Source organism: Ictidomys tridecemlineatus, chromosome 1 (assembly GCF_052094955.1).
Source record: "Ictidomys tridecemlineatus isolate mIctTri1 chromosome 1, mIctTri1.hap1, whole genome shotgun sequence".
NCBI classification, from domain to species: domain Eukaryota; kingdom Metazoa; phylum Chordata; class Mammalia; order Rodentia; family Sciuridae; genus Ictidomys; species Ictidomys tridecemlineatus.
This window is the reverse complement of record NC_135477.1, coordinates 36,713,352-36,740,317: the sequence shown is the minus strand read 5'-3', so window position 1 is coordinate 36,740,317 and position 26,966 is coordinate 36,713,352. Positions and strand designations below refer to the sequence as shown.

General features: G+C 37.0%; 1 protein-coding gene across 1 annotated transcript in view; it reads right to left on the bottom strand.

Annotated features, from left to right (window-relative positions):
* Positions 1–26,965, bottom strand: part of Glud1 (glutamate dehydrogenase 1) — a 35,149-nt gene extending 8,184 nt beyond the window's left edge. Inside the window, exons 1-8 of the mRNA XM_078038735.1 lie at positions 26,263–26,965; positions 11,993–12,073; positions 11,099–11,154; positions 9,984–10,047; positions 5,898–5,992; positions 1,994–2,173; positions 1,132–1,269; positions 816–953 (exon numbers count right to left, since the gene is read on the bottom strand). Of these exons, the coding sequence (XP_077894861.1) occupies positions 816–953; positions 1,132–1,269; positions 1,994–2,173; positions 5,898–5,992; positions 9,984–10,047; positions 11,099–11,154; positions 11,993–12,073; positions 26,263–26,707 (1,197 nt within the window). The 5' untranslated portion in view covers positions 26,708–26,965. The remainder of the gene's footprint in view (positions 1–815; positions 954–1,131; positions 1,270–1,993; positions 2,174–5,897; positions 5,993–9,983; positions 10,048–11,098; positions 11,155–11,992; positions 12,074–26,262) is intronic.
* Position 26,966: the final 1 nt, after the last annotated feature.

Genomic DNA, 26,966 nt, shown 5'->3' with positions numbered 1-26,966 from the left:
GTTTTTTTTTTTTTTTTTGTATTTTATTTAGAGACAGGGTCTCACTGAGTTGCTAAGTGCCTTGTCAAGTTGCTGAGGCTGGCTCTGAACTCACAATCCTCCTGCCACAGCCTCCTGAGTACTGACTGGGATTACAGGATGAGCCACTGAGCATAGAAGATTATAATTTTAGTTAAATTATCAACTGGTATGTGCCGGAGGTACATGACTATAATCCCAGTTACTCAAGAGGCTAGGGCAGGAGGATCACAAGTTTGAGGCCAGCATTGGCAACCAAGTGAGACACTGTTTCAAAATAAAAATAAATAAAAAGATATTGTGTCCATCTACAACTAAAAAATATTAAAAAACAAAACAAAACAAAAAAACAAAACAAAAAACGGGCTGTGAAGTAGCTTAGTAATATAGTGCTTGCTTAGAATGGCATGAGGCTCTGGGTTCAATCCCTAATACTGTAAAAATAAATAAATGTATTCATTTATTTTATTTATTCAGATTATTTTGCTGAATAAATTTATTCAGGTTATTTTGCTCTACAAAGTGCATCTTTGTAGAGCATGAGGAAGGTATCTTTCATTTCATCTTTTCTATCTCCACAGTTTTTTAAAACTACACTTGGGTGATGGTTACATAATTCTGTAAATATGCTAAAAAGATATTAAATTATATCCTTTAAATGTGAAATTTATGAGACATAAATTATATGCAATAAAGTTAAAGAGTGGGGGAACCAATAATAATCTGACAAAATTTTTTATGAGCTCGTTAATATCTCACATTTATAAAGCTAATTCTGATTTCTATAATGCTTTTACCTTGGCTTTCACTCTGGGTGCATTGGATTTGGTCAACTGCTTCTCACTAGCAGCAGGGATCAGTATGTCACAGTCAGCCTCCAAGATGCTTCCTTCATAGACCTTTGCTTTGGGGAAGCCCAGAATTGATCCATGTTGCTGTAATTGATTGAAAATCAGAATGAATAGCTGCATCATAGTTTAAATGTTTATATTGAGTGCCTCACAAACATGAAAATTTAAGGACTTTGAACTACATTAAAAAAAAAAATCAATATATTTAAATAATATTTATTTAACTTTACAGGGTTCAAAGTAGTAAAACTGTTCAGATTACCAGTTTGAAATCTTCCAGTTCCTTTGGGTCAATACCATCTGGATTCCATATACTCCCATCAGATTCACCAACACCAACACATTTAGCACCAAAACGATGTAAATACCTCATAGAGTGCAGACCCACGTTACCAAAACCCTATGGAGAACAATCACACACAACCCCAAAATTAAAGTCTTGGTATAGACAGGAGGAGTTTTAATCCATGTATATTTATATTCTGTGCTAGGTGAGCACTCTACTGCTGAGCCATAACCCGAGCCCCTGTATCTACATTCTTAATTATCCTAACCCACATCAGTGTGGTCAGACCTGAATGACCCAAGGTCCTATGGTCATATTAATGTATGTCATTGTGTAGAGGAATATGAACTCTAAAGTAATGTTCAACATAATTTAGATTTACCTAGATAAAATACATGTTACCATATCATACAAGTTTGGGGCAATGTGCAAACTTTTCTGCATACTCATATTTAGAAAATTATGAGACATTTTCCTTTTTTGGATACAATTTCAGGTTCAAATAAGGTCCAAAAGAAGTTGATTATTGTCTTAGATATTAAATCAGTTCTAGTCACATGAATCAACATTCAAAAGAGGATGCATTACTTTTCTGAAAGCAACACTCTAAAACCCAACAGATTCAAAATAATAAAAATTTAAAGTTGTAAATCTACAAACATTAAAAATGTATTGTAGGGTTGGTGCTGTGGCACTTGCTTATCATGTGTGAGGTACTGGGTTTGATCCTCAGCACCACGCAAGAAGATAAAAATATTGTGTCCAAAAACAAAGCAAAGCCAAACCCTCACCACATATTGTTCATCAGTTATAAAGAAAATTAATTCTTTTTAAAAACCTGAACCACAAATGTTTTATCTCCAAATCCTGGTGTCATTCCTAAAATGCTCATGTAAGAAGCTTCATTGATGAAGTTTTCAATTCCATGGAAAACACCACGGCCAGTAGCAGAAATGCGTCCATGGATGCCTCCTTGACTGATGGGTTTACCAGTAACACAGGCATGTGCATTAATATCCTGAAAAAGGAGACAAAATAATGAAACAATGTATCCTATTTTCTATGATGAATCAATATAATGAATAAGTCAAAGCACATTCTCATCTAACTAAAAATATTCTTATTAGAAGTGTGTGTGCCAAGCATGTGTGTATTGAGAGTGAATGTATTTAAGGTATACTGTGACCAACAGGAAAAAACCTCACTTTTACTTTCTGTTGCTAGAAAATGTAATAAATTATATTTCCCACTGAGAGAAACAGTTCAGAAATTTGGCATCAGTCTCTATATTTATGAGACTGTTCAGCTTAAAGCTATTATTCCTTTAAACCCTAAGTCATAGTATGCATCCTGTCTACCACAATCTACCACAAGACTTGCATATGTCACCAAAACAGTCTGAGACAGAAAGAGACACTATAATTTTCTTGCTGGGAAGACTCAATTTTTAAAATAGGAATATGGAGGCAAGATACAATGGTGCATGCCCAGAATACCCCACCCCTTTTTAAGTAGTACTGGGGATCCTAGGGGTGTTTTATCACTAGGCTACATCATCATTTTTATTTATTTATTTTGTACTGGGAATTGAACCCAAGGGTGTTTTACCACTGAGCCACATCCCCACCTAGTACTTTTTACTTTTATTATAACTTGCTGAGCTAGAGTGAATTTGTAAACCTCCAGAGTTGCTGGGATTACAGATGTGTACCACAGTTCCTGGCTTGAGGAGCACCTTTGGTAGCAGTGCTAGCTCTTTTAAGTATAGAGGGGATTAATGATTTTTATCACCCCACTTTCTACCCTTCTTCTTCTTTTGGTACTGGGTATCTAACTAGGGGCACTTTACCACTGAGCTACATCCCCAGCCCTTTTTTTTGAGATAGGGTCTCACTAAATTGTTATGGCTGGCCTCAAACTTTCGATCCTTATGTTGCAGTCTCCCGAGTCACTAGGATTATAGGTATATGCGACCATGCTTGGCTTTCTCCCCTCTTTTGAACTGAGGATGTATATGTATTTTTGTTGAGAAACAAGCATAACTAGAAAAAAGGGGTTTGGAAGGGCTTCCCTCCAAGGTATCAGATATGCTACTATGAAATGATAACCACAACACTGTGGAACAGATATACTGATCAGAGAAACAGGAGAAATGAGATGCACTCTGATTATATACAGGAAAGAAACAAAAAATGAAGGGAGAACTTTAAATCAAAGGCCAAAGCATGACTTGCTAAGGCAATTTGCCACCACGTGAACAAGATGAGATGCCTTAATTCATTTCACATTCCTATCCCCAATGCTGTGTTGTAGCTGAGTTAAAAATTGATCTGTTTTTTTTATCTATATTGTTTAAATATTTTCAGAGAGAACTTAGAATTCATTTCTTGTATAATTATCAACAACAAAAAGAAAGCAAATTAAAAAAAAAAAAGCAGTCTAATAAAGCACTACAGAATTAGTAGTTTTCCCACAGTTTTCTTTCATGAATAATTAACATTATGAAAACAGAACTGCAAATCTGGTGCCAAACAGCTTCTAAACAGTGAAAATGCAAATGCTGAAACTGAAGGAAATACTGTCTGAGGTCAGGCCTAGTGCCAACTACCAGGCTCTCCAGCATACCTAATGGTCCTGCAGCCCAGGGCAAAGAATATGGGGAATGTTCTCCCAACATGGCACTGCCAGATGGGGCCGGACAGAAGATTCCCTGTTCACATCTGGAAACAAGTTAACAAAAACTATGGCTTCCTCACCTAGCCTAGGTTTTGGAACACAACATTTACCAGTATAGTCCAAGGCTTAGCTGGCAATGCCTCATAAAATTTGCTTTTGCTGCCACCTCTATGGAAAGAGCTATGAATAATGGTATCCTGCTTACTAGTTTGTGCTATTCAGTGGAGTGTCCTGCTCAAAACAAACAAGAGATCATACTCACAGCTTATTAACAGGTGACTTAGGGAAAAGTGCCCCTTTTGGGAATGGCAGTCCAAACCAAAAGTATCTAATCTGCTTCTGTTTATTTTCAGAGATGTATATATAATTAATATGATGTAATACTTACTTTTATGCTCAGTAAGAGCTGAGGGTTCTAAGTACATTAACTCTACAGTCCTTTTCTCCAAGGCCTGTTTTACTTCTATGGTCCTTGAATGACACCCTCTCTGCTGCCTTTATTCCCTTGCTCTATCTATTATTATGGGTTTATTTTGCATGGTTTGTCTCTTGCACCAATGAATGTCTATAACCAATAAACACAGACAATAACATAAACCCTTTTATTAGTCACTAGTCACTTTTCATGCTGTCTTCTCTAGTGCCATTTTTCTTAGGTGGAGGCCATATGTCATGCCCTACTTCCCTCTCTTCACAATCCCGTGGGATCTAGGCCCTTTCTATTAGTTTCCTGTCCTTAACTATCCCATCTCCTCTGCATATTGAAATAGGCTTCAGTGTACCCTCAGCTGTGCCATAAACTTGTTCATAATTAGATCTTCATCACTTCCCTGTTTTCAGGACAAAGACCAAAGTCCTTATAGTTTAATATTAGGCAGTAACCTGGCCCAATCTCCTCTATTGGCCTTTTGTATCCCCTTCTTCCCTTTCTCAACTCTGGTTACAAAGCTGCCCACAGCCTCTCAAGTTCCCTTCTCCACTTCATTCAAATGCTGACTTCTGCCCCAAGCACTTGCCCCACCCCTTTCCCTAGATGCATAGGCAAGAAGGCTTCATCTCCAAGGATGCCTTTACTGACCTTACCTCCAAAGACTTGGTCTGTCCCCTTTATTTCCACAGCTTTGAAAGGTGATAAACACCTGACTTGCATTTAGCTGTGCTTGCAGGATAGAATGTTTTTTTAAAAAATCTACTTTTCTTCCTGATCCTTATGTGTCTGTTTTTCAAGGTTCCAGGGCCCTCAGGGACAGGAGTTGTCCTTTCCTCCTTTGTTCTATTCAGTGGCTCTCTTTCTTTCAGTCCCCACAGTTGTATCTCCTTGATATCAACTCAAACTCATTCCCTTTCTTGATCCCACATATATAGTCTAGGCTCACTGAGTCTTTCTCTGTGGCATCTATTATGTGCCTAGAACAATGGCTCCTAGACTATGATGACAGGTGCTGGTACCATGTAGGAAGTTATTCTTCCTTAAGAAAGGGTTACAGCAAAGTCTTACCACTGAATATTAAGTAAAACCAATAATGGACTTGGTATTTTTGTTGTAGTTCACTTACCTCTTTACTTGTATATTCTACCTTTATAAATATGCCTTATTTCAATTTCCCCAAATCTCCAGATGTTCACATTAAACACACTTTCAGGTCTGATCCAGATATCTCTTCCAGAAAGCCTATTTTGAGAAATCATAATTCTTTTCCCCGTATTACACTATTTCCATACTTTATCTGATTATGTGTCTCAGCTTCTCTTTAAATGAAAGCTCTTCGACACAGAATGCTTCTTTATGTACCTTCTAGTCTCAGCAAAATGTGCTGACCTGGTTGGAGAGGGTCCTGCTCACTGTGTAGTACAGTGCAGCATGTAAGTAAAAGCTCAATCCACGTTCACTACATTTATAGTTCAAGAGTAGAGAAAAAGAAGCAAAATAACATGCATATCAAGTTTATGATTTAAAGAGAGTAGAAAACCCCAGTGAGTCTCAATTTCTCCTTATAATTAGCTGAATTGTTTCTTCTTGTGAAGAGCAAATACAGGAAGCCTTGGGGCTTCTGGGGAATACTCACATAGTGCCCTATGGTGCTGGCATAGGTGTCAGCGATCCAGGACATCTCTCGCTCACCCGTGCTCATGTCTGGGGCAGGCACATCAATACCAGGACCTGGGAGCACAGGAAAAGGGCAGTGCACCAGTTTTTAAGATAATTCTCTAAAGATAACAGCACCATCTTGCCTGACATAAAACAGAATTATTATGGTTAGGGAATAGATGTGTATGAAATACTATAGCAATATGCTACTTACTGGTTTAGGTCTTTTCATCAGGTAGAAAAAGATGGAAAAAAAGTCATATGGCTGAAGCAACTGTGTTTAAGACTGTAGTCTTTTTGTACTAACCTGTACTACAGGTTAGTACTCTTACTTACGGAAGAATGCTGCTTTTACCTGCTGTTCAATGCTTAGTGAACATAAAGTTTTAGGTTTTGACTTATTTTTGATATTGTTGTTGCAGTGCTGGGGACTGAATCCAGAGGTGCTCCACCAGAGCTACATTCCCAGCCCTTTTTATTTCTTGCAAGCATTAAGCTAAGTTGCTGAGGTTGGCCTCAAACTTGCAATTCTCCTTTCTTAGCCTCCCAAGCTGTTGAGATTATAGGTATGTGTCACTGCACCTGGCTAGGCCTTTACATTTATTTCCTCAGATCACAGCACATTAAAAGCTTGAGAATAACAAGATATTGGCTCACAGGTAACACTGACGGCTCTAACACTGATGGCCAGTGAGCTCACTGAAAAACTTCTTTAATGATGCTGGCTCCTATCTCTAAAGGTAGAAATATTCTTCTTAAAAACAGTAAAAATAGGGGTTGGGGTTGTGGCCCAGTTCTAGAGTGCTTACCTAGCATGTGAGAGGCACTGGGTTCAATCCTCAGCACCCCATTAAAAAAAAAAAGTTCTTAAAAAAAAAACAAAACAGTAAAAATAAATACAGTACTGGCACAAGACAATTTGAAATATTCAAGGTGTGGGGCTGGGATGTGGCTCAAGCGGTAGCGCGCTCGCCTAGCATGCGTGCGGCCCGGGTTCGATCCTCAGCAGCACCACATACCAACAAAGATGTTGTGTCCGCCGAGAATTAAGAAAAAATAAATAAATGTTAAAATTCTCTCTCTCTCTCTCTGTCCCCCTCTCTCACTCTCTCTTTAAAAAAAAAAAAAAAAAAAAAAAAAAAAGAAATATTCAAGGTGTGCTTTTCACATTCCCACCCTGTCACTCTATGTCCTAGTCCCCCTTCCTTTCCTTAGGTACTTATGAAGTCTTATGAAGTCTAATTTCCCTAAACTACTCTCCCTCCACATAGCACCCCTACTTGAAGGATTAATGCCATGTTGTAGTGTCATATTCATGGATCAAAGGACATTAACTGCTTCTCTTCACTCACGTTCCATTTCTTGGGAGTGATATATATTAGCTACAGGTTAGTACAAAATTTGTTTAACCACATTCCTTTCCTAAGGTACAAATGACAAATTGCTATTGAATCCTTATAGTCGTATTTACAAGTATTATACTTGTTTAGCAACATTAAGAATTAAATAATCTTTGTTGTCTTGAATAACAATTCCAACTGGCAAGTCTGAGGTAGTTTGTAAATCAGAAATGTGTATTGATAAATTACCTTAGTCTAGACATGCTAAGATGAAACAGTTTCTCCCAACTAAAAACACAAGTACAAAGTACTGCGAGATTTATGAGTTTTCTACTTTATGGAAAAATCAACATATATGCACGTACAGACTGCAAGTAACATCTGAATTACATATAAATTCTCAAATACTTAAGGGAACAGGTCAGAAGTCTAGTCTTTTTTTTTTTTGGTACCAGGGATTGAACTCAGTCAGGGGCACTCAATCATTGAGCCACATCCCCAGTCCTATTTTGTGTTTTATTTATAGACAGGGTCTCAATGAGTTGTTGGTGCCTTGCTGTTGCTGAGGCTAGCTTTGAACTTGAGATCCTCCTGCCTCAGCCTCCTGAGCTGCTGGGATTACAGGCATGTGCTACCATGCCTCGTGAAGCCTTGTCTTTTTGACAAAGCAATTGCTCTAACAGAACATGAGCAAAGAGTAAAAGCTAAGATAGTTAATTTTGGCATATGGAGATATATAGGGAGATGAGAAAGACGGACATATCAGGGATCTTCTGGGGAATTTTATAGCTTACACAGGTGTTACATGAACTCACAAAAAATTAATATTGACCTTTCACAAGCTTTTGCAAAAATTAGAAAGAGGGAACATTTCCTAACTCATTCTATGAGGTGGGTAAAACCTTGATTATAAGTTTGAATAAAGACATCACAAGAAAATTACAGACCAATCTCTCTTACAATAGCATCAGAAGAAATAAAAAACAGTTAAGAATCCTACATGGAAATCTATAATGTCATTGAAAGAAATTAGAGATGAAAACATGGAAAGACATTCCATGCTTATGGATTAGAAGACTTAATATAGTTAAGAAGGCAATGTTCCATGAATTGAGTTGCAGATGAAATAAAATTGCTATCAAAATTCCAGCTGCCGTTTTTGCAGAATTTGTCAAACAATTCTAAACTCACAAAATGTAACAGGGTCAGGATGCAGACTCAGGTCTGAGTCACAATATGAAATGTGACAGAAAGGAAGACATAAAATAACAGATTTGGAGGTATGCCCAGGAGTGAGGAAAAAAACAAAACAAAACTTCCTTTTGTCTATTTACAAACCTTTCTGGATCCAAATGTTAGTTTAGTTATGTCATGGATTAATGAGATTTTTGCACAAAAGCAAAGAAACCAGATAACATGAGGTTTTTGCACAAAAGCAAAGAAATCAGATAACTAGTATTGTGGGGCTTTTCTTCCTTTCAGTGTCCCAGTAAACTTTTAGACCCATAAGATACTTGTCAAGATCCATAAAACTAGATTGAAAACACTACATATAGGTAATGAATATGACTGAATAAAATATAAACCCATACAAGTTTATATTAAAATAGGCTAAGAAGTAATATGATATAAAAATGTGATGGCTATCATCGGGCTGAACATGATTTTATTTATACTTCACATAGTGTGAAAGAGGTAACTAACTTCTGTTAGCATGCTTCTCCTATAAATAATGTACAAGTTCATAGCAGTACTGGTATGAGGTATGTCAAAATCCCAATTGCCCTTAAAATTATGAAATTTGTGCCAAATCTTATAAAGTTCTAGCATTACCTATGTATTTTATTTCTATATTAGTTTCTTTATTTCATGTATTTTTCCCTAAAAATGGGATAATTAAAAAAATATTGATAGTTTATTTAGTGGTTAGGGGAACACAGGAAAAAAAAAACTCAAAGGAAGGAATGCAGAAAAAAAAGTAGGATTCTCCCCGTTTTAGTCAGTCTTATTTTGTTTATGCTAACAGGGCAAAGATTCTTTTTAGCAATTTTGTTCATTTTATTCCAAAAAACTAGAAGCCTTCTAGACTAAAAGAAACATGAAGACTTAAATTGCTTAAAACATCGAAGAGTAAATGATAAATATTTATACGTTACAAAAATATTTCACCCAAAAGAACATAAGCACACGTAATAGACAGTAAGATAAACAAACATCAAGCAAACAAAAATTAGTATCCTCAGAGACTGATGGTGACTGGCTATTCCCACTGCTTTAAAGGGGACAGGTAGGCCTGTTTAAAAGCCCCAGCTCCAAAAGGCATTAATTAGATTTGTCATTGCTTTAGGAACAAAAGGATGACCATTTTAAAAACTGTTGTTTTTTATACTTAAAAATATTTCAGTATTATTCAGTGTCTCAAAGTAGGGCCATTTTGAATGTCTCAATAAAGAAGATATAATATCACCATACTGAACTCTTATTATGATATCTGGAAACATAAGAACTCTCTCCTTGTTGTCCATACTGCACACTGAATACAAGAATGTTTCCATCAAAGATGTATCATAAACAGGCTGAGGTATGTCCAGGAGATCTACCATAAAACCTGGTGTCTAAAGGAAAGAGAATTATGATATACTATATTTAGCCATGTGTAAAGATAAGAAATGTCAGTTATTATGAATTCCATTTCATACAGAAACTTACATGGCAATACATACCAATAAAACCTTTTTTTGCGAGCTCCATAGTGAACCTTCTTGTGATCTTTTCCAATTCATTATCCTATAAAGAAAAAAAAAGACAACCAACAAAATACAGTAATAAAAAGTATTTTTGACATAAAATCAGCTGGGATGCATATCACATTTTGTATATGAGAGAAATTTTCATATATCTTCTCCTGTAATTGTCAGTATAATCCATAAAGTAGGCATTTCCATTTTAAAGAATGAAAATTAGGTTATAGTGTCTAGGGATGAAGCTCAGTGTTTGAGTATGTGCTTAGTATGCGCAATGCCCTGGATTCAATCCCTAGTGTGTGCATAAAACACACTCACATACATGCAGATAAAGATAATAGACTAGGGCTCCTCAAATCCCAGTTTCCTTTTGTAATAATTCCTCATTTCTTTCTTTAAAAAAATTTTTAGCTGTAGATGGACATAATACTTTTATTTACTTACGTGGTGCTAAGTATCGAACCCAGTGCCCCATGCATGTGAGGCAAGTGCTCTACCACTGAACCACAACCCTAGCTCCAAAATAACTAAATATTAATTAAGACTAATTGAAAAATGATATAATTGTATTAATATGAACCCTATAGGCCATGTCCTTGTATATTTTCATTTATATGGTGAACTTATAGGTGTGTGCCACCATGCCCAGCTTAAATGGTGAACTTCAAAGAGAACAGAATCATATGTATTTATTATGTTTGTATTGATATCATTAATTTAGTACTATGTAGGGTACTGTAACTAGTTTTAATTAACTTGATACTGATAGGAGGATTACTTAAGGTATTGTCACCAGAAAGAGATCCCTACATTAAAGCTTGATAATAGTAATTTTTAAAAGTGAATGTAAGTGTCTAACAATATCAAGTATTAATTGCTTCTTAATCAACTAAGAAAATGAAAAGACATCGATGTTACACAGATGATCTTTAATATGGCAACATGCTCAATGAGGCAATTATTTACTTATTTCCCCATTTTTCTGAAAAGCAGCGAAGACCATTAATCTCATTAATGAGGGATATACAGAAGCCTAAAAATTTCAAGTTCTTTGGTAAATGCATTGTGCTTATAAATATCACTTTGATACTTACTGTATAGTTCTTGGGATTGATCTTAACACCTGCTTTAGCACCACCAAATGGCACATCTGAAAGGAAAGACTAAGAGTTGTTACTTCATATAAAAATTTAAAAAATAAACACACAGAAAGCACTATCTAAAAGAGGTTGGATATTTTTTACCTGAATACTTTTTTCAGAAATATATATATTTTTAAAGGTAAAGCATTCTTTTTTTTTTAAACTTTATTTTATTTATTTACTTTTATGTGGTGCTGAGGATCGAATCCAGTGCCTCACATGTGCTAGGCAAGTAGTGTACCACTGAGCCACAACTCCAGCCACTTAATTTTGTACAGTATTTTCAGTGTGTCTGCATTTTGACCTAGACCTGTCTCATGAGGTCAGGTATGGAATTTATTACTGATGGCTCCATGTTCATATTTAGAAAGTTTCAGATTTTGAAGGATTCCAGATGTCAGATTTTTTAATTAGGGATGTTCAACTTGCATTAAAAATGTATAATGCTTTACCATTTTAATTTTGGAACATTGTAGAAATAAAACCATGTTGATCGCTTCTAAAAAGATCATACTTTAAATAACACTTTATTAAACAGAAATTATAAGGCTAGCCAAGTTATAATGTAATCAGTATTCTCTACTATTGCTAAAAGAACACTGTATTTACTTTCCTTTTACTATGACTTGGTCTTATTTATAGATGGTGGACAGGTATTTAAAACAAAGATCTATATTTTGAGAAAGTCCCAACTAGTTCCTATAAAAAAATCCCCCACTTAAGCCTTAAGGAGTTTAACTTAAAGAAAAAGTTCTGATAAGGTGTACTTCTATAGTATCTTAAAATTAACACTTTATGTAGACCTATTTCCTCAGTTATTAGGTAGCAACAGGGGTTATCACTTACCAACCACTGCACACTTATAAGTCATCAGAGAAGCCAACGCTTTTACTTCATCTACACTCACATCAGTGCTGTAACGGATACCTGGTGGTATTTAAAAAAATAAATAAAAAATAAAAGGGATGATGTATTTCAACAAATTTCTGGTAAGTTTCAAAATAAACAAACAAACAAACAAAAAAGGGCTATAAATCAAAAACAATCATACTATTTACATTTTATGCTCAGGCTATTTCCAAGAATGTTTGAAGTGTCTATGTGTCAGAACACCATAAGAAGTGAAAAGAAAAAACTAAGAAAGAGCTATAGAATTAACCCTGAATTTGGTTTTAAATATACTGATAACAAAGATGATTCTGAAGCTCAGTTTTCACTTTCTGGTATGAGTAAGACAAAAAAGAGCAAGAGTTCTTTGGAATTTAAAGATGGGGAACACAGTCCCTGTTCTTAAGGAAGTTATAACCCAGTGGGAAAAATAACTGATCACATAAGGCAAAAAAATGCTCTCCAAAGCAATGTTTTTTACACTTTCCAGAAGGCCACTAAAATATCTGTCATACACATTAAACAATTTCCCATGAACATCCTTACTTATCATGGAAGAACTAAAACCATACTACAGAGTTAAAGAACAAGGTCCTAAAAAAATCCAAAATAAAATTTGTCAGTAATATGTTTGAAATGTTTGTATCTTTAAAACAAAAATTTTGCTTAAACACTACACTGCTTTTCTAATTAATAAAAAAGCTAAGTAATGATATATTACTTAATGAACATTATATTAAACCAGGGATACAAGTATAAGTGCTTTATCCAGGTGATCCCAGCCAACAGATGATCCCAGCTCATCTGGAGAGGCAAAAACACTGTTCTCCTTTGCTTATGGCCAAGGCTGTGGGATGTCCTGAGGCTTGCACTGTCCATACTCAAATTTCAACTATTAGCACTCCTTTAACAACTGAAAGTAGTAATGCATAACAAAGCAATTTATCAAAACACAAAAGGGTCTAAAGTGACAGGGACTTTGATTTCATTACTTCAAGATAAATTCATAGCGGGTGGTAAAATAAATAAGTTTTTAATAATTAGTTTATTTCCTCTTACACACAGATTACTTTTTTCATTGTTCTTTAAAAGCCTATGGAAGTAGCCATACTAATTTATTTATTGATTGAATTATTCACCTAGCCCTGCCCAAGCTGGCCTCAAAATTGCCATTCTTCTGCTTCAGCCTCTTAAGCAGCTGGGATTGCAGGTGCCCAAGATTGTGCCTGCCCCCACAATTATTTGAATTTAAGTTTATGAAGAAAAAGTTACTTTCCTTTAACTAGAAACCTAAAAGTTTAAAAGGTACTTAAGAAGTACCTGTAATGTAATGCAGTTATAGTGAAGAATTAAAAGCTGATTTAACTATAATCTTCATAAATCAAATAGCAGAAGCATCCAAATGGCAAGTCTAATATTCCAGACAAAGATATTAATAAGAAACCAGAACCCTCCTTTTACCAAAGTGAAAAAGAATTGTTGTTTTTATTACAAAAGTCTGGAATGATGAGTCATAAACTCTATAACAAAATAGTTTCCCTGGATGGAACCCAGGAATTCATTTGTGAAATAAGATTTTCTTTCTCATCTATAGAATTTTCTGTCACACCACAGGCATATTTTCTGCAGGTTATGAATTAATGAGAATTTTTACTGTTATTGAGACAAGGGAGGAGCTATAAAGGAAGTAGCAGAAGCTTAGTGGAATAAGCCCTAAAGGATAAAGGTGGGGGAGCTGGGGCTGTAGCTCTCAGTGGCAGAGCGCTTGCCTAGCATGTGTGAGGCGCTGGGTTCAATCCTCAGTATCACACAAAAATAAACAAATAAAGGCATTCTGTCTATTTACAACTATAATAAATAAGTAAATAAAATGAAATTTAAAAAAAAGATAAGGTGATATTGCCTGGGCTAAAGAAATAGTTTCTTTAACATTCTAATTAATCAATAATACATTAATTAATGTTTTCACTTCTACAAATTAGCGTGTATATTAGTATAGGGTTACTTAAAGTGTCGATATGAAAAAAACAAAAATTCTCAAAGAGTACCCATAAATAAAATACTCTGTAGTAATACTTGAGATTAACTACAGTAAAACAAGATATTCACAATCTAGAAAGTTAGTTATGTTTCCCCTTCTGCAATTGGAAACCAAAGATAATTACTAAAAATATACTATTGCCTGAAAACTCTTTACCATATTTTTATGGACATTAAGAGATTTGAACAACAACCTGATAAAAAGAAGGTACTTTCTGTTTATAAATTTAGCAGACTGGGAGCAATTAGCACAATTGGGTTATGTGAAGGATAAAATGATGTGACATTAAAATTCTTAAAAAAGGAGAAATCCAGAATTTCTGAATGGCAACCATATCTCAAGAATTCTAATTTGAAAATAAATTTGTTCAAGAAGGTAAAAAATAGATAATATGCACATACATATTTTTAAAAACCCTGAAAACTTTAAACAAGCAAAAGGAAGAACATCCTTTTGATTTGATTAGAACTTTAAATAAACAAAAGGAAAAACATTTGCAGTTTGAACATTCTGACATGTAACATGCCTGTAATTCCAGCAGTTTAGGAGGCTGAGGCCCTAAGCAACTCAGTGAGACCCTGTCTCTAACTAAAATACAAAACAGGGCTGGGATGTGACTCAGTGGTTGAGTGCCCCTGAGTTCAATCCTGGTTGTGCCTCCCCCCCAAAAGTATGGATCACAGAATGGATGTCTTTAGAAATGAGATCTAAAATTAAGGACAAACTAATCTGTGTATCAGTCCACTAGTGAAAATTAGAGAAACACTGCCATGAAAATGATTTATCAATCTCAGTCAAGTTGGAGGAGGGGCAGGGGACAGAAAAACGAAGTACTTAACAGTGCAAACTTTGAAATCATCCTTTTTACTCTTAAGAGAAACTGATTAGTTATTTTGGGTTAATGATATCTGGATATTTCAAAAGAACACAAATGAATACAGACATCTGCAAACTATATGAAAGCACAAAGCACTGTCTGCCTTTTAACAGACATACCTTAATATGTTCAATAGTCTAATGATTGGTGCACACTAAGTTTCTCTAGGAGAAATAACTAGCTGGAGTTGCCATAGTGATGGACAAAACAAACAGTTCATTACTTTAAAAAGATTCAGTGAAAACCACAACTGACTAGCTTGAAATTTTCCTTTTCCTAGATGACTCAAAACCAAATATACACATACAACCTCCTAGCTACCATTATTTTATGATGAATCATTAACTAAACATTTATGAAAATTCAAATGGTTTTTAAAGTTACTTGAACAGGATCTCTTAAAGGGTATGATTTATTCATCAGAAATCCAATTTCTAACAGTACTCTAAATTATTTATTATATAAACAAGAATTCTACATCAAGCACAGAATTCCAAGAAAAGCAAAAAAGCTTTAGGACAACTCTCAAAATTAATGCATCAACACTCTCTCCATGAATTCACCATAATCTATTTTCTCGGTTAATATTGATATACTTTCTAACTCACAATAGAATAGCAACAATATTAAAAATGAAGTGCAGGAGGGAAAGAGGCAGTAAAGAACTAATTGCCCATCAGCAAGTAACAAATACCTGGAATCCCAGAAGCATCAGATACAAACTCAAATATTCACTGGGAAGAAACATTTTGCATAGGAACAAAGAAAAACCATATATTTTAAAAAGTTTTTTTGAGGGGGTGGGTACTAGAGATTGAATCCAGGGGTGCTTAACCACCGAGCCATATCACATCCCAGGCCCTTTTTATTTTTTATTTTGGGATAGAGTCTCACTAAGTTGTTTAGGGCCTTGCTTAGTTGCTAAGACTGGTCTCAAATTTGTGATCATCCTGCCTCAGCCTTCTGAGCCACTGGGATTACAGATATGTATCACCATGCCCTGCAAAACTATATTCTTTTGTTTCACCATATCTAAGTACTGTAAGAAGTCAGGGAAACATGCACTTTGTCCTATTATCAAAGTCTTTTATTAGTTTAACCATTTTGAAGAGATAAAGTTTCCTGGGAAGCAAAAGTTTAGCTGCTAATGAAAATACATTTCTTTTTACTAAAAATTTTAAATTATATAATAATATACTTATGTTTTCATTTAAATTTGAATCTCTCTTGACTACCACTTGTGCCTAAAGTCTTCTCCTTAGGAGTGACCATTCTTAGTGATATAAAATGTATATACTTTCAAATCATTTTCCTGCATATCTTAAACATATAGCTTTGTTTTATGTTTAACTTACTGCCTTGTTGTTGAAGATTAGGCATTAGGAGGATCTTGCTAAATTTTTTATTTTTAATTTTGTACTGGCGATAGAACCTACGCCTCTATTCATGCTAAACAAACACTATACTACTAAGCTAAACCCTAATCCCCTGATTTTTTCTTTATATTACAGGTCCTTTATTCTGACAATAACAATTTAGCCACAGACCTTTATCCAAACAGGTTGGAAATGATGCTACACTACTGAGCATAAGTTGGATAATGTTTAGCAAAAGATAATAGTAACCTGTAATAAAAAGGTTCAAAGAGGTAAAGACATGGAACTTCAGATATCATTTCTTATAAATTATTTACAAGTCAAGGTGATATTTAAGATGGGTCTTCAGAGAGGAAGAATCATTGGCATAAGGGAGGCAAGGCATGGATGGGCACTGAAGGCATGCCTGTATTTCTTTTTTCTTTTTTAGTACGTGGGATTGAGCACAGGGCTTCGGGCATGCTAGCTAAGTACTCTACAACTGATGTATAACCCCCCCCCCCCTTTTTTTAAATTGAGGCAGAGTCTCACTAATTGTCCAGGATAGCTTTGAACTTGAGGTCCTCCTCCTTTAGCCTCCTGCATAGCTGGGATTATAGGTGTGTACTACCATGCCTGATATATAGGCCTCTATTTCCAAAGATCATTTCGTATCAGATTTCCTTAATTTTCAAAATTCCTTCCTTTTTTCCTAATACATAGTCCCTCTTATCTGCAAGAGATTCTTTCTAAGACTCTCAGGGGATGACTGAAGGTATGGATGATACTGCATCCTTTATATACTATGTTTTATTCCTATTCATCCCTATGATCAACTTTCACTTTTTACTTAAAGGAAGCACTTTATGGCTTCTCTTCGGCATATCTGAATTGCTAGCATCATTTTTTTTGTGTGTGTGCTTTGAAGCCATTAATAAATAAAATAAGAATCACTTGACATAAGCACTACCATTACCAAGACAGCTACTGACTAACTAATGGGGCAGGTAGCAAATACAGCATGGATACGCTAGGCAAAGTGATGATTTGTGCCAGGGAAGGATGGTATGGGATTTCATCCCACCACTCAGAATAGTGCACAAATTAAAACCATTAATTATTTCTGGAATTTTCCATTTAATATTTTCAGACTGTGGCTGATTGTAGGTAATTGAAACCACAGAAAGTAAAAACAGAAAATGGGGGTAGGGAGAGGCAACTACAACCCTTTTCTATCCTTGGTACCATCATTTTTTATCAGTCTTTTGGAGTACAAGTTTTGTACTTATCTTGACTCTTTCAAATCAATACCCATCCAACAAACTTAAAAGGAAAACTTTTCTACCTACACACTTCTGACACCAAACATGGGTTTTCTAAACTGCTGCAGACACCAACTTGATATTTTACAATTCTGACACTAACCACCCAGCATTAGTGCAGACCTATAGGTTAAGGACAATTTCCTCATTCCAGATACTAGTTGCACACTTCAGTCCAACTTGCTTATAAGTCAGGGATTCCCACGACCCCCTCCACAGGCTCAATAATTTGCTATCACACCTTACAGATCTCAGGGTACTGACTGCAGGAGTTTTCATTCCCAAAGAACTAGAGGTACGCTACCCTCCTGAGAGCTGGGTGCATTTACCAAATTGGAAGCTCTCTGAACCTCCCATCATCATTTAGGATCTCCCAACCCTGAGATTCTATTACATAGGCAACATTGTTTATATCATTAGCTATGGGTGATTAGATTTAAAATACCAAGGGTTTTAAGGGCTCTATATCAGGCACCAAATATATTTATTATGCAATAAATTCTACTCCTTACTATTTACAAACAGACGAAGTTCCACTTGGGTAAATAAAGAAAAAAAAATTTCTTTCTTCTTTTTTTTGGATACCAGGGATTAAACCTATAGGTGTTCAACCCCTGAGCCACATCCTTAGCCCATTTTTAATTTATCTTGATACAGGGTCTCACTAAATTGCTTGGATTGGTTGTGAACTGATGATCCTCCTGCCTCAACCTTCCAAGCCACTGTTCATACAGGAGTACATTGCACCTACCTTTAAAAAGTCTGTGAAAAGTTCCCCCAACAGAGCATGGCACATGCCTATAATTACAGTGGCTCGGGAGGCTGAGACAGGAGAATCATGAGTTCAAAGCAACTTAGTGAGACCCTGTCTCAAAAAAATAAAAAGGCCTTGGGATGTAGTTCAGTGGTTAGGTGCCCCTGGGTTCAATCATGGTAACAAAAACCAAACCAAACCCACAAAACTATAGGTCCTTTTGTTGCAGCGCCAGGGATTGAATCCAGGTAAGCAATGGATCACACATCTTAATGAATGGTCCTTATTCATTAAACCCCTAATATGGGTACCATCACCCTTGGTTATTCCTATACATACTTATGATAATATCAAACAACAACAATAACAAAAACAGGACTGGGCTGGGATTGAGTGGTAGAGCACTTGCCTCACACATATGACATACTGCATTTGATCCTTAGCACCACATAAAAACAAAATAAAGGTATTGTGTCCATCTACAACAACAGCAACAAAAATATTAAAAAATAGGACTTTATAGGATATATTGCTGACTATGATAAATGACAAAAGGGACTACCAAAGCATTATACAGATTTAATGTAATTCCTATTTTTTTTTTTAAAGAGAGAGTGAGAGAGGAGAGAAAGAGAGAGAAATTTTTTAATATTTATTTTTTAGTTCTTGGCGGACACAACATCTTTGTTGGTATGTGGTGCTGAGGATCGAACCCGGGTCGCACACATGCCAGGCGAGCGTGCCACCACTTGAGCCACATCCCCAGCCCCAAAATGTAATTCCTATTAAAATCCCAATGACATTCTTCATAGAAACAGCAAAAGCAATCAGAAATTTATTTGGAAAAATAAGAGACCCAGAATAGCTAAAGCAAGCCTTAGCAAGAAAAGTGAAGCAGGAGGCATCACAATACCAGACCTTAAACTATACTACAGGGCTATAGTAACAAAAACAGCATGGTATTGGCACCAAAATTGACTTGTAGACCAATGGTAGAGAATAGAGGACACAGAGAAAAACCCACATAAATACAGTTATCTCATACTAGACAAGGGTGCCAAAACACTCACTAGAGAAAAGATAGCCTATTCAACAAATGGTGCTGGCAAAGCTGGAAATCCACATGTACCAAAATACCTCTCTCTCTCACCCTGTACAAAAATCAATTCACAGTGGATCAAAGACTTAGGCATCAGAACAGAGACCCTGCACCTAATAGAAGAAAAAATAGGCCCAAATCTTCACCATGTCTAGGATCTGACTCCCTTAACAAGACTCCTAAAGTGCAAGAAGTAAAATCAAGAATCAATAAGTGAGATGGATTCAAATTAAAAAGCTTCTTCTCAGCAAAGGAAACAATAACTGAGGAGAGAGCTTACAGATTGGGCTAAAGAACTGAACAGACACTTCACAGAAAAAGAAATACAATTGATCAAATATATGAAAAAGTGTTCAACATCTCTAGCAATTAGTGAAATGCAAATTAAAACTACACAGAGATTTCATCTCACTGCAGTCATAATAGTGATTATCAAGAACACAAATAACAATATGTGTTGGCAAGGATGTGTAGGGGGGTAAGGTATACTCATATATTGCTGGTGGGACTGCAAATTGGTGCAACCACTATGGAAAGCAATATTGAGATTCCTTAGAAAATAGGGAATGGAACCACCATTTGACCCAGCTATCCCACTCCTTGGTTTATACCCAAAGGACTTAAAATCAGCAGACTATAGTGATGCAGCCACATTAATGTTTACAGCAACTCAATTCACAATAGCTAGACTATGGAATCAACCTAGTGTCCCTCAATAGATGAATGGATAAAGAAAATGTGGTATATATACTCAGTGGAATATTACTCAGTTTTAAAGAAGAGTAAAATTATGGCATTTGCCAGTTAATGGTTGGAGTTAGAGAATATCATGCTAAGAGAAACAAGCCAATCCCACAAAACCAAAGGCGGAATGTCTTCTCTAATATGTGGATGCTAATTCACAATAAAGTGGGGGGGGCTCTAGGGAAGAATAGCGTTACCTTAGATTAGGTAGAGGAAAGTGATGGGAGGGGTGGGGTGGGGATGTGGGTATAAGAAAGATAGTAGAATGAAACAAACATTATTACTGTATGTGTATATGACTACATAACCAATATGATTCTGCAACATGTACACTCAGAAAAATGAGAAATTATATCCCATCTATGTATATCTACGTATATCGAAGTGCATAAATGCATTCTGTCGTGTATAACTAATTAAAACATATAAAACATATAAAAAAATTTTAAAATGGTAAAAGGAACCACAGTACTGATAACCTTTACAATTTTCATTTGTATTGTCTTTCACATTTTCCTTTAACCCAGAAGCAATCCAGAAAAGTTTGGTCTAGAAAACTATGACTCATGATAAAGAGAATTTTCTTAGTTTTTAATGAAGACATGTAAGAGAAACTCACTTTAAAATGATTCAAGTGAAATTCCTTAAAGATAAATAATAAATTAGTTGTTCTATTATTATTACTGTTCTAATACAGTAATCTGTTAAATAGCAAAGATTTTTGAACCTCTTCCATGAAAAACTCTTTTTAAAATGTTATTTCACTGCCTTAGTAATTAAAATACATGGATCACTAAGATGTAATTTTTGATGAGGTTCATGTGCAAACTTGAACATACATTATTTCCTAGGAAGAAGATTAGTATAACAGATATTAAATTTCAAAGGTAGGCATGATCTAAAGTTATTAGGAATCACTGTGTCACAGAATAATATAGTTCTCAATCAGTGCTTACCACACGATACAATTTGTAACTTTTTACACGAACAAGTCCCAAATAATAATGATTAAGAAGGTGGGTACCCGAAGGTGGGTAGCCTCTAACTTGTGATGCTCCAATTCTTACAAAATGTATTTTGCATCAGTGAGCAGTGTTTGTCTTCCTGCACATGGGATTTTTTCTGACCACAGCAAACATGCTAAATGGATTCACACATACAAAGTCTGAGCTCTAATTCTACTATATACTACCTGTGTCACCTTGCCAAAGGACAGACACATCACTCTTTAGTTTTAGCAGCATTTAGAAATCAGGATGACTGTTTATTTCATTAAGTATAAAAGCAACAATGCATGAAAAATTCTTAGCTTTCACTGTTAGCTATTATTATTATCCCCTGCTTTGCCAATTGGTCTCTGTGAAGAGAGAATGCCTGTGGCTTCAAAATTACCCAGGTACAGTCTCTTTTTAATAAAATTATTCAAAAAGGTCTTAAGAGACTTTTTTAGTTTGTCTTTTTGCCCTTCACAAACACTTTCCTCCTGCCTTTATCAGTAGTTTTTCCACATATGAATACTTCCATTTGGTTAGTGAGTACTTCAATTTGCATTAATTTCTGTTTCTGGAAGGGGGAAATATTGATTTATCTGACTGGTTAGATTAGGTTTAGAGAAGAGTTTTGGATTTAAGAGCCTTCAATGCTTATCTTGCAGGATACAGGAATTATGGGCCATTTATGAATTGATGTGATTTATTAGAGCAATACCAGAGAATTTTCTCCTCACCTGTGTTATAAAAACCATTCTGCAAAATAAACAGAAAAGCAAAACAAGAAGATGCATGTCAAACTAGTGCCTAGATTTTTTTCAACACCAACATATTAGTGTTTTAGTCTTTATTGTTTCCAGGCAGAATCCTCAATATCTTTAACATTAGGGGATAAAAACTAATTTTCCTAGCTGGGCATACCTAGTGGCATATTCCTATAATCCCAGCAACCCAGAGGCTGAGTAAGAGGATCACAAGTTTGAGGCCAGCCTTAGCAATTTAGCAAGATAAAAAAATAAAAAAGTTAGGAATGGCTCTGTGGTAGAGCGCCCCCAGGTTCAATCTCCCAGTGCCACAGAGAACTAAACCTGGTTTTCCTAAGCAATTTAAGTCATTACCAACTATAGTAAATCCAATTTCTTCCCACTATAAGTGAAAGAGTTCATTTTTTAACTTCTTGGACTCAAAAGTTAAATACTATTAGTTTTATTAGAGTTTAATAGTCCTGGTGCTTAGCTTCCAATTTGTGATGCCCCAATTCTTACAAAGTGTATTTTGCATGAGTGAGCAGTGTTTGTCCTCTTGCACGTGAGATTTTTTCCTGCTAGAGCAAACTTGTTAAATGGATTCACATGTACAAATGGTGGGAAGACTAAGTGACAATATCATGAACACATCTCCTCTGGAATCATAGGTCTCTATGCCTGAGAGGAAAAGTAGCATGTAACTTCCATGAAATAAAAAGGCTTTTATAATGGCAACACTTAAGTTTAGTTTTTTGTACTAGAAAGTACTAAAAACCAACACAACCTCAGGGCTAAAATGTTTGATAGTTTAAATTCTGTTATCTTGTGGCAACAAGATATAAGCAGTCACACTTCCAAAATATTAGAAAGTGTGTCAAATACCCAAATTTCAATGGTTGTCAATTGAGCATAGGAAACAAGAGTCCAATGTTTTTCTCCCCAGTGAAGACAGGGTATCTCATTGTAAAACAGTATTAGTATGTAAATGCAGTCTTCCCCAAGGTACTGCCATTCAACACACAATGAGGGGAATTACAGCCTTACAAGGCCTCCAACCTTCCCTGGCATCCTGGCATCAAAGGACCATCTATCTCCAACTGCTGCTTCTTGCATTTTGGTTTGTAATACAAGACCCGGGGTTAACATAGAGTATAATTTTTAATTTATAATTAAATAAACGATTTATTTTTATCAGAGAATTCCATTTATAGTCCATTAATTTTATTAAAATAGTTTTAGAAAGTTCTAAGACAGGAGGAATCATTATGGAAGAATTTTGACTTAGTAGTTTTAAAATCAAGACAATGAGGGGCAGGCTTAAAAACTGACTCCTACATCAATGGATTGCTATTATTAATTTGTACTCTTTTCCCAAACTGACTTTTTTTGGGGGAGGGGAAAGGGTGCATTATCACTGAGCTCAGGCCCTTTTGACTTTTTATTTCAAGAAAGGGTCTCACTAAATTGCTGAAGTCCTTGCTAGATGGCAGAGGCTAGCCTTGAACTAGCCTTGAAATTTGGTTATCCTCTTCCTGGTTTAGCCTCCAGCATTGCTGGGATTAAGTCACCCTGCCTGACCCAGAATAAATGATAAACTTTCCATTAAAAAGGTAGACTGGTCTCAGGTAGAACCATGGTAAATTAAATATAGAACTTATTCAGAGAAAGTGAATAGAAACAATTTTAAAACATCAGAACCTTTAAGAGTCTTCTTAAATCAATCTCTCATTCTCACAATACTGATCTTTGCTGAATTTTTTTTTGGGGGGTACTGGGGATTACATTCTGGGCCTCATATATACTAGGCAAGTGCTATGAATCTGAGCTACATATCCAGCCCTTTTTGGTTTTGAGACAGGGTCTTGCCGTTAAGTTGCTCAGGCTGGCTTTGAATTTGTGATTCTCCTGTCTCAACCTGCTGAGTAGGAGTAGCCACCATTCTTGGTGCTCAAAGTATTTTTAAGGCCTTCCGTAGAGCTTCCCTTCATAGCCTACAGCACATCTTTCTTCAAATCCTTAACAGAGACAAATCTAATGGCCTCAGTCCTCAGTTAAATATGGTATTTGGGAAGAGAACAAAAACAATGTACTATTAAATACTTTGAATAAAGTATTCACTAGCTACTCGAAGGTATTCAAATCACCTCTTTGCTTTACAGATATAAGAAGTTTGTTGTTTTGATTCAAGCTTTAAGGATTCTATTTTAGGAAACTCAGGTACAACTGCTATGGAAGAAAGATTAGATACAGAAAGTTTAGGGTTGGGAAAAGGATGATGACCAGATGAGGTTCTCCTTTTGCAAAGGATACTGGAAGAGAAAGACAGCTTAGTAGGGTGGGGGTTGTGGGGGTAGGGAGTATGGCTAAAATGTTTAAGAGGGAAAGATTTACTGAAGTTCAGAGATTATCAAAGGCACTTATCTCAATCATCTAACACATTCTGTATTTTTAGGATCCTAATGGGACCAAGAAAATTAACAACTTTTTTTTTTTTTTTTTTTTTTAATTTAAAGATAGGGTCATCTGGGCTGGGGATGTGGCTCAAGCAGTAGCGCGCTGGCCTGGCATGCCTGCGGCCCGGGTTGGATCCTCAGCGCCACATACAAAGATGTTGTGTCCGCCGAAAACTAAATATTAAAAAAAATTCTCTCTCTCTCTCTATCTTAAAAAAAAAAAAAAGATAGGGTCATCTGTAGTCCTTTTTATATTTTGAGGCAGTGTATCTCTAACTTGCTGAGGCTGACCTTCAACTTGTGATCTCCTGCCTTAGTCTCCTCAGTTGCTGGGATTTTTGCCTTTGTGCCCAGCTTGATGTCCATTTTACAGCAATATTGCAATTGATTATTTGCTGTATGTTGCCTCTTCTTCCAATATCCTTGTTTGCTTTTATGGGAGTCTGAACTTGAGTTCCTGGTTTGGAGAATAAGGGAGTGGTAGGAAGAGGGAAAGCAGTGTAGAATGACAGTATGCCCCTTTATATAATTTTGGAGCTGAAAGGGAAACTAGAGGTCAAAGTGATACCAACAGCTTTTAGCAGAGGAAACTATATGGTTAAAGGACAATTAGGCTTCAAAGGTAGAAGTAGGTGCGGTATATGCAAATTTAGTAAATCATTAAACCCTGGGTAGCAACCTTTGTTCTCCTGCTGAGAACAGGGTCACAGCTAAAGTTTTTCTGGTAGAGAAGGGATTTCTAAAAAATCACCCTCAGAATCAGGCTGCCAGTACAAGAGCAGAGGATAGGGTTGAGGCAGACAAAAGATCTAGCCCAACCTCCTTCATGCTTATTAGCCAATCCACCTCTAGCAAGACTTCGCCTCTCTGGATCCTTTATTTTACCTAATTTTTTTTTTTTTTGAACAACAACAAAAAAGGGTGGTTTTGTCCCTTTCATTTTAGGACACTTTAAAACACATACTGTGCAATGAACTGAAAGTGGGGGCGGGAAAGAAAGCTTTCATTTATTTGAAAAAAAAAATCATCAACCTGACTACAGAAACCAAATCTACACACATCCAAAAATTGAAACTACAGAATACTTCGAGGATTACTAAACTGTAACTGACTGACTCATCTCTCTTCTTCACCTAGTTATCTTTTCCTTCAGCTCAAATCTGGTACTAGCCAGGACCAGTACACACCCCTGGAGCTGTTTCATTCCATTGGCTGGCAGGCCTTCTGCAGTCTACACCCTTTAATGTCAGGACACCCAGTGTTTATTTGTCAGAGACGTTCTACGGACCTATTTTTTTGAGGGGCGGGCGGTACAAAACAAAGCGTAAAAATAACTTCACAAGCGCTTAGTAATATCCTTTGGTTAATAAAACTGTCTAGATTTCGAACCTTGAAGACTAGTCATTTTCTATTTTCCTTTTTCATCTGTCACTGCTGCAAAAAAAAAAAAAACAAAAAAAAAAAAAACAGAAAATAATTCTATAGTTTGCATTCCGGGGAAAAGTCAGAAGCCCACAAAAACTCTCACAGCACCATCGGATGGGCTAGGGGCCAGTCACTGCCTTCTCCAGAAGTGGAATTTGCAGCAATTGGACTAAAAGACCAGTGCAGTGTCTACTCTGATACAGCATTGGTATAGAGAGGCCAGCGGTGATGGCTCGCGGGGGAAGGACGGGGGCTGACTGCACTGTGGTTTCAGGGCGGAAAAATCACTTATCTTCCAAAACTGCCACACCCGAGACCGGCTGGCCCGGGCGGAGAGCTTGGGAGGGGAACACCGCCCGCCCTAGCACTGAGCAGTTGCTCCTCGCAGGAGGGCGGGTAACACGGGGCTCAGCGAGCGCTCACCTCCCTTGCAGGGCGTGCGGTGCTGGCTGTGCTGGGCCCGGTAGCCCTCGATGACCTCCCAGGAACCGTCGTCGCGCCGAATGGGGAAGGAGAGGCTTAGCACATGGTTACAGGGCTTGATGATTCTCAGGATGCCTCGCACCCGGTTCCGCTTCTGTTCCTCACTCTCCCGGGTCTTCAGGTCCTCCACCAGCTTATCCTCCACGATGCTGGCACCACGGTCGAAGAAGCCCTCCACCATCTTGAAGAAGTTGGGGTCGTCTTCACGGTCGGCAGCCGCCTCACTGTAGTGGCGCCGGGAGGGCGGCGTGAATCCCCGCTGCGGGGAGGCGGCGGGTTGTCCGCGGGCCCAGCCCAGCAGCGCAGCCGAGTCGGCGGCCGCAGAGGCCAGCGCAGCGGGTCCGGCGCGCGACAACAGCAGCGCTTCGCCCAGGCGGCAGTACATGGCGGAAAGTAGAGGCGAGAGGCGAGCGGGCCGCAGAAGAGGTGCGCTCGGAGGCCTGGGACTGAGGGAGGAAGAACTTGGCGCTGGCAGTCCTTTTAAGCCGCAGCTTCCTGCCTGCCTGGCTGTCCCCTCCCCTCGACCGCTCGTCGTCTAACGGGAGGAAGGACTTCGGGGGCCGCGCGCCGCCCAGGGCGCTCGGCCTCCGCCTCCGCTGCGGCCTCGCCCGGCCTCCCAGGCGGCGGCGCGTGCCGGCCTGGTG